Source organism: Cherax quadricarinatus, chromosome 1, assembly GCF_038502225.1.
Source record: "Cherax quadricarinatus isolate ZL_2023a chromosome 1, ASM3850222v1, whole genome shotgun sequence".
Taxonomy (NCBI): domain Eukaryota; kingdom Metazoa; phylum Arthropoda; class Malacostraca; order Decapoda; family Parastacidae; genus Cherax; species Cherax quadricarinatus.
Window position 1 is genome coordinate 103,321,082 of NC_091292.1, and position 9,281 is coordinate 103,330,362.

Here is a 9,281-nt window from a genome sequence, read left to right on the forward strand (position 1 = left end):
CACAATTAATTTTTTTAACACATTGGCCATTTCCCACCAAGTCAAGGTACATTATTTACATTTATTCTTGTGATTTGCACAGCCCAGAAGTGGACACTGATTCCATTCAGTCAGTCATCAGTAGTAGAGTCATAGCACAACACTAATTGAATACCCTTATTCTCCACTGCTTTACTGTTGGGCCACTGATGTTTGTCGATTATCGTCATCTGTCATCATCTGTTCGACTTCCTGCAACAATTTTGGAATCACCTGTGGCTTCCATCTGATGTCTCAACATCAACATCTGGATTTTGTACCACTTAACTCTGGTCTTGTGATATTCTCATCTACATTCTTGTGAACTTTGCCTGGTCTCCTATTCCTGCTGTGTTGAGGGGCATCTCCTGCAGTACCCATATGAGGACCTAAGCATCACCAGTAGAATGGTTGCCAGAGTCAGGTCTCTGCCACATGGAGTCAGCCCTGCGTACCTTCCCGTAAGTACAGCACTCAACTACTCTTCCTTTCTTTATTACTGAATGAATCGCTACCTCAGTCAGGGTAAGTTAAACAGAAATAAAGTTTTAAACTAAGAAAAATGGTCATCCACTCCCTTAAAGAAAATAATTTGACTAAAATGGTAATTTTTCTTTTTTTCACCTTGTCAGTGTGAAGTCTTAGAATACTATATTTGCTCTGTATTATACCACTTCCTGAGTTTCAGTGTCAAAAAGGAAGGTAAAATTGCTAATCGATCAAAATCAGTAGGAGAGGTATTATTGCCTACAGTAGGGAAATGACCATAGAGAAAATATTGATGTAAACCACATACATCTTGCTGTGGGTGTGCAGGTTCGAGTCCTTGATGTGACAACGCCAGTGTCTCCGGCCAAGTCCCTAGATGAAACGCCACAGGTACCCTGGTGGGTCATTGTCTTGGCCACTCTTGCTGGTATTCTCATCCTCCTCCTCATCATTCTCATCCTCTGGAAGGTTAGTCATATACCCACCTCACTTTTCTTGAAATAAGAAGCAAAAATATTCTGCACTATTGTAAAAGAAACAAATTATTATGTTTAGCTGGAAGTTTGATTTTATTGAAGTGATTTCTAATTATTGATGTTAGTATGCTTGTGGGATGACAAATTTGACAAATTTATTGCCCTTTATGTATATGTAATATGGGCATATAGGTGAGTACAAATAAAAAGCACGTCTGTCTTGTGCTCAGCAGACAGAGGATCAAGCCTCCACCGTGTCTTGTGCTGAATGACCCACATGGATTTAGTGCTTAATATGAATTATTAAAATGTAAAAATGTATGTGGAACAGAATTCTTCCTCCGTAAGCCATGCGTGTTGTAAGAGGCGACCAAAATGCCGGGAGCAAAGGGCTAGTAACCCCTTCTCCTGTATAAATTACTAAATTTATAAAGAGAAACTTTCGTTTTTCTTTTTTGGGCCACCCTACCTTGGTGGGATACGGCTGGTTTGTTAAAAAAAAAATATATATATATGTTATTTATTTATATTTTATTTGTGATAGGCTTTAGCAGTGATGTAACTGGATGCCATAAAAAGTTTAATAGCTATGAATACTTAAAAAACAAACAATTTGTATACTATAGTTGGTATAAGATTGAGTTGACTACTATAGTGTATTTCACCACTGATGATTCACTGAGTTAGGGGAAAGTTATTAAACTATGCGAGTTGTTCCTCATTGTCTCTTCCCCTTCCTTCCAGCTCGGTTTCTTCAGGCGAAGGCGGCCACAGTCTGCCTCTGATTAATTGTTTAAATATCACACATCTTATTCTTCTGTTACTCACTTCACTTCACAGTACGTTGGTTGATGCATGCGAGTGATAGTGTGCACATTGTGCAGGTTTTGGCTTACATTTTATTTGATGCCTAGCAGTAGTTTATGGCCAAAGTATTTAAGTTTGTATAGTTCTTTCATTATGATTTTGGATAATTTTTATTGTTGTATCCCTTGCTTGGAAGTGATAACTTGGTGGTTGACTATCATGTTCGTGTCACATTCAAGTCTTCCTAAACACGTTTTCTTGTGCCTTGCTTTTTTGTCCTTTTTATTTTACTTTGCACATTTATATTTTGTTTGCCTTGATTAAGCCAAACTTTGGCCCTCCTTCACAGTGTGGATACTTCAAGAGGAACAGACCTGAGCAGCACACAGGAAACAGCGAGGATGCTCAACCCTTGAACCCTCCCTCAGGGCGCAACAATCACAATGGTGTCAATGGCCACAACTACAACTTATATACACGTCCATATTATCCTGGAGATGAAGCTTTATGATTCAGTTAGTGCATGTTTAAAGTGAAATGTGAAATTGACAGGAAATTGTTTTTTTAACCAATTGTAAAACTGATTTTTGGTGTTATGAAAGGATAAAAAAACTAAACACAAAGTCATATGTGACATAATATGCAGTACAGTATATGCAAATTGGGAAAGTGGTAAATGAAATACTGTACACTACATATGTGATGAAACATGGTTGTGGTTGCTAGTGGGCCACCACTTGCAGTTAGGCCACACACTTAATATTATAATCTGAAACCAGGTTAAATTTAGTGATATTAGATGTGAAGAAATCAGTTTATCTTTCTTTGTTCTCATAACTTGACTCTTGAGAAAGATAGACTCTGTAAGAATCCAGAGGGAGGACCTCCTCTGGAAGTTCAGATTGCCTCCCATTTCAAGGCTAACTTCAAAAGAATGTCTTGCATTGCTTTTGGAGTTTAGATCTCATTGCAAATCTGACAGAGAAGTGCCAAACTTAAGTATGACATATCTTTAACTTGGATAACTCTCAAGATTAACATATGTGATACTTACCCATTGAGATTAACACTTGTGATATTATCCTTTGAGATTATAAATAAAACGTATGATATTCACTCATTTAATGCTAATTTTTAATTTTGGAGCTGGTTCTAACAATTAGTTGTGACTAGTTATCTTCACATCAATTTGAAGTTAAGGAATCTCATACTTAATGTCTGTCTAGAGGAGTGTTTGTCTTGATAATGATCATCATACACCAGTCGAGTTGGTCGCTTCGGCACTTGGTAACACTCATTTGTTTTACTGGTCCAAATATAGTCAGAAAATGAAAAAAATACCACTTACGTTTTTTAACAACATAAGTTTGTTACAGTTTCTTCAAGTGTATGTAAGTTATTACTGCCAAAGATAAATGGTTTAGTACTCACTGTTAACACAAATTCAAATAATTGCACTCAATATACGCTTTAATAATATAGCTTTGGGTAAATTCCATGGTAGAAAATGTTATAAGTGTTACTTAGGGGTGGATCCAGGCTGTAAACTACAGAAGCTCACTATGGCATGAATAACGTGTGTTTGTACTGAATTTTTTTTTTTTTTTATGTATATATATATATCTTTTCCCTTCCTCTTCCTTTTGCCCCAAAGAAAAATGCATATTTTCAGGCAGTGTGAAGGCTTATTCCCTTCTTATTAGGAAAGGAAGTGCGCATTACATGTCAAGGTGCTGAGGCTGACAAGGATCTCTCATTCCTGGATTTGCTTCTAATCACAGTGGCTGCATGAAGGCTGAGTGTGCACAAAATATAATTTTATATTTCTATACAGTCAGATTAATGATGATATTAAGGGCATGTGTGTTTATACCGCTATTTTTGTATGTAAATCTGTACGGAACTATTTAATTATATACATCAAATTTTCTCCATGGGGAAGTGGAACAGAATTCTTCCTCCGTTAGCCATGCGTGTCGTAAGAAGCGACTGAAATGCCGGGAGCAAGGGGCTAGTAACCCCTTCTCCTGTATACATTACTAAAGTTAAAAAGAGAAACTCGATTTTCTTTTTAGGTCACTCTGCCTTGGTGAGATATGGCCAGTTTGTTGAAAGAAGAAAGATGTCAGATTTGTAGCATACTAAGATGTTAGATAATGTTTGTATTAACAGGGCTAAAACTGTTTTTATATAGCTTTATGGTCAAATGTAAATATTCAAGTATGCACTCAACTATCTGTTGGGGAGAATAAACTTTTTTTTTTTTTTTTTTACATTCTGGGCCTTTTCCCACTGAGGTAGGGTGACCCAACAAAGAAGAAAATGCTTTCACTATCACTCATTCAGGTGACCCTGCAAATCATACCTCCACTTCTTCGTCAGAGTGCAGACATTGTAGTACTTTCCACCTTCATCACTCACGTCCAGCTAACTGGTTTTCCTGAAATCTTTCATAAATGTTACCCTGGATCCACTTGCTTTCACTCACTCCTATCTAACACAAGCCTGTTGGATGGCCAAGCTCCTAGTACTCAAAACTTGCTTAGGATGACCCCTACCCCCTCCTCCCTTCCACCTGGATTTATATGCCCTCCTAGTCATCCTATTTTTCTCCATCCTCTCTAAATTTCCAAACCACCTCAACAACCCCTCCGGAGCCCTCTGAATAATACCTTTGGAAACACACTTCCTAATCTCATAACTTCAAATTCTCTGCATAATATTCACATCACACATTTCCTGCAGACATGACATTTCTACTCCCTCCAGCCTCCTCCTCAATGCAGCATTCAAAACCAATGCTTCATGCCGATACAACACTGTTGGTAGCATTATACTCTTGTGCATTCCCCATTTTGTCTACATGGATAAAGTTCTTGAACTCCATAGGTGTCCCACTGCACTACTCACCTTTTTCCCTTCATCATTTCTATGGTTCACCTCATCTCTTATAAAACCATCTGCCAAGAAGTTCACTCCTAAATATGTGAACTTCATACTCCCTCCAATCAAATATCCAGTCTCTCTCTGCCTATATTTTTGATACTCTCATTATCAGTAGCTGTCACAAAATAATGATCTGATATATTTGTCACCTCTTTAAAAATATGCATATCCAAGTACGTATGTATGTTTAGTGCTGAGTGTTTTAAATAATTTAGAAGTGCAATCTTCTTTATAACAAAAAAGGTTCCTGGTCAGCTATCTAAAGTCCTGCAGGGTAAAATGTGCTAGAGATGCATTAGAGAATACTTAAGTACTCCAAATGAGTATAACTACTGACAACTCTGCAACTACATCAACACAAGAACCACAGATTTTCACCTTAGCTCTCTAAACACTATGCTAAGGAACTACGCATTACCTGAATATAAGGTAAGTTATACTTAGTAATTTTTACAAAGTACAATATTATAAAAATGGTTGATAAATATTGAAGTGTCTGGAAAGTAGTCTGTTTCCCATATTCTTTCCTTCAGATAACATTCTTTTAACTTGTATGCCATTCTTGATGAATGTAATTCCTGCATTACACGAGGGTTTCTACACTATATAATAGTGTACTCACACATGCACAAATTATATTATAGTACATAAAATGTGGACTGAGCAGTTACAAAGTTTAAGTGCCGGAGAGTATTTTAGAGTCTAGCTCTTCCTGGTCTGGACACATCACCACAGACCCAGTGGCAGAGAAAGGGTTGCTTCTCTGATTTCATCAGATATACATGAAGCATCTTTGTTTACGACAAACTGTTACAGATACGTAATAAGGCAAGTTAGGACTCAGCTAATGTTAGATTTATAAATAAATTAGCTATTACATTTACACTGTATGCAGCAGTGATATTTATATAGTCAAAACTCCTTTAAGATAACAGAACAGATGTATGCCTGTTTCTTGGAATCTGTAGGAAAGCCAGAAAGGGGCTGTACACAGTATGAAATTGTGTAACTATTGTGGATAAAGTGGAGTCATATCTTGATATAGTACATGTCCTGGTATAACTAGCTAGCCTCATGACATGCATTTTAGTATAATTAGCTAGTCCCTTGACAAGTGTCCTTGTAAAACAAGCTAACCTCTTAACATGTGTCTAGTGTAACTAGCTAGCTTCTTGACATGTGTCCTAGTATAACAAATTAGTCCCTTGACATGTGTCCTGGTATAATTAACTAGCTCCATGACATGTCTTGATGCAGCTAGCTAGCTTCTTACCTAAAAGTTATCTGAAGATCATTCCATGGATCACTGCCTCCTTGACACAGTGCGAGCTAACTAGCCTCTTGACTTGTGTCCTGGTATAACTAGTTAGTCTCTTAACTTCTGGTATAAGGAGCTGGAGTATGCACTTATCCTGGTATAATGACACTGTTCAACATGGCACATGTAATGGTATAATTAGCTAGACGTGTATATTTTTTGCATAACTAGCTCAATTTGGCATGGGTCCTGTAATAACTAGCTTAACTCATCACATGTCTTCTAGTATACATTAAATTAGACTTTCACATGTCCTGGTGTACATTTACTAGCCAGGCTCAGTCCTGGTGTGAGTGCAGCAGGCAAGTGGTACCATCACCTCACATGAGACAGCTGGGCTGGTGCTCAGTTGGATGTAGGTGGTGCTAATGTTAATAAATATTTGTGGTGATGCTGTTGGTACTAACATTGTTTTGACTTGTTTCTATGAATGGAAGATGTCTCTGCCCTTTTTGGCCTCCTTTCACCCTTTAACCACTCCATCTCCATTGTCATATTTTCCCAATGACTTTCTCTGAACCCTTTACTTTCCTACTAAACATTCAAGACATGAAACTCTAAGCATAGCCCTATTTTATTTATTTAATCAAGGGGAAGCATTAAACCCATAAGGCCATATAGCACTTGTGAAATGGAAGAAATTCAGGTTTGATTCTAGGGAGGGAAGGATGAATCCAGTTCCTTAGATCAAGAGCTCCTCACTGGCAATAAGGCACCTACCTCCCTTGATGCATGCATAACTCTTGAGAACATGTAACTTAATCAGTAAGGAAATAGGTAATTGTGCACTCATGGAGATCTTGGTAAATCACTATCACGTGTTTAAGACAGACAGGTATGAGACCTGAGAGAAAAGGTAATGAGTTATGTTGATGAAGTGTTAGGATGGGTAAGTATAACAAGAAGAGTTCTCCAAAGTTTCGGTCTTACACCCAACACTACTCCTAGTAAAATACATACATATGACTTAGCAGTGTCTCCATGGGAAAATGGAACAGAATTATTCTTCCATAAGCCATGCGTGTCGTAAGAGGCGACTAAAATGCCAGGAGCAAGGGGCTGGTAACCCCTTCTCCTCTATACATTACTAAAGTTAAAAAGAGAAACTTTTGTTTTTCTTTTTGGGCCACCCTGCCTCGGTGGGATACGGCCGGTGCGTTGAAAGAAAGAAGAAAGACTTAGCAGTGTGGCTTATCACTACATATTAAAGTTCTTAGATAATGGCAAAACTACAAAGATGATACAGATTTATGAAGACTAGTAAACTATGAGATGACTGCTCCTTCCCTTCCCTCTTTCTTCTGTGCACAGTCCATGGACAAAGAGCCCATCATTTTCTTTCATTTACTGGTCAGGGTAATTCTACTGGTGTAAAAATTTCAGTGCTGTGTGACCCACGTTAAGTATTTTTATGAATAAAACAAATACAGGATGACCTGGAAAGACTGTAGAATATTGAACAAGTGGCTGATTCCACATAGTACAGTATGGGATCAAAAGTAAATATAAAAGTGAAATTATATCAATTAATAAGTAGGCCCAAGATCTGGAGCTGCACCACTTAAATACTGTATATAATTATAAATAAGTACGATACTAGAAATTCCATACAAGAATATATTCATATCCTTCATTCAGACGAATTCTTTCTTTACCAGTCTGTTCTTCATGTAATGTACATCCTAATTACCTCTTATCACTCCATCCCACACACCTATTCTCTGATTATCCTTATTCTTGATAAATGTTTGATGTGCCTTCCTGTTGAAGAGAAATAGGGTAGATCTAACATGAAGTACATTTGTTCCATCCATTCCTGTGTCAGTACTTTTGCAGAACATGTTGCTGATGGCTGATGTTAGACTCCATTTTCACTTTTTATTTAGAGGAAAAGATAGTGACAAACTAAACTGTGAGGATGCTATGAATATATTCACAATCTGAAACATTATCATTCTACAACAATTTTTGTTTGGGGATGGTTTAGCATGTTAAATTGATTTGGCATTAACTAAGGACTAGAATTAGTCTTTGAGAATGAAACTAAAATTGATCTGAAGTTACTCTTGCTTAATGAGATTTCAAGGTTCACAAGTAAAATATTGTACTGTAGGAATCTTTATGAATGTGTGTGGGTCAAGTTTGACCCGGCCTGGGTGGTGAGTGTACATAAATACTTGTGTATCTTGGCTCTGTTGTGGTTAATGGTCCCTGTGTGTGTATATAAATGTATATTTGTAAAATGTTTTATGTAATTTATTTATGTTAACAATAAAATTTTGACAGTTGCATTTTGTTTATTTCAGAAGTTTACTTTTTTAATTTTATTTTTTCAAGCTTTACATTGTCAGTTTTTTCCTGTAGTCTCTCTTCATTTAACGATTCCCTTCAATGGAGGCCCTTGATGCTGGTGAAGGGCTCCTGATCCAAGTATTTGGAGCTCCTCTACCTTGGCTCAAACCTGAATTCTTCCAATTTTGTTACTGCATGATCCGTGAGTTTAGCACTTTCCTGTGGATATAATAAATTTGCTACTTGCAATAAATTTTTGACTGGGAAATATACTTGAAAATTGTTATTGTCCAATTGACTTTTGGCTCATAAAATATGCAGATGAATATAAATGCTGTAGAAGAATTTAGAATTGCATAATTAAACAGCATTGCTTTCAAGTTCATTAGTGAATAACATTATTTCATAATTTCACTCTTTACCACACCACCAGTCTCCTGCTGAGATTGGGAGATCCAGAAAATGAAGCACATTCACCATTCCTGGATTACATGGAGGCTATTTTGGGGATCAACGCCCCCGCGGCCCAGTCCATGACCAGGCCTCCCGGTGGATCAGGGCCTGATCAACCAGACTGTTACTGCTGGCCGCATGCAGTCCAACGTACGAGCCACAGCCCGGCTGATCCAGCACTGACTTTAGGTATCTGTCCAGCTCTCTCTTGAAGGCAGCCAGGGGTTTATTGGTAATTCCCCTAATGCTTGATGGGAGGCTGTTGAGCAGTCTTGGGCCCTGGACACTTATGGTGTTTTCTCTTAGTGTACCAATGGCGCCCCCTACTTTTAATTGGGGGTATTTTGCATCGCCTGCCCAGTCTTTTACTTTTGTAGGGAGTGATTTCTGTGTGCAGATTCGGGACCATTCCTTCCAGGATTTTCCAAGTGTAGATTATGATATATCTCTCTCTCCTGCATTCCAACGAGTACAAGTCAAGT

The 9,281-nt window shown here is 37.7% G+C and overlaps 1 protein-coding gene across 1 annotated transcript in view; it reads left to right on the forward strand.

Annotated features, from left to right (window-relative positions):
• LOC128685785 (integrin alpha-PS2) overlaps window positions 1-8,342 on the forward strand; it is a gene marked incomplete in the record, with an annotated part of 489,877 nt that extends 481,535 nt beyond the window's left edge. Inside the window, 3 exon segments of the mRNA XM_070085511.1 lie at window positions 393-479; window positions 835-975; window positions 2,140-8,342. Coding sequence (XP_069941612.1) covers window positions 393-479; window positions 835-975; window positions 2,140-2,301 — 390 coding nt within the window.
• Window positions 8,343-9,281: the final 939 nt, after the last annotated feature.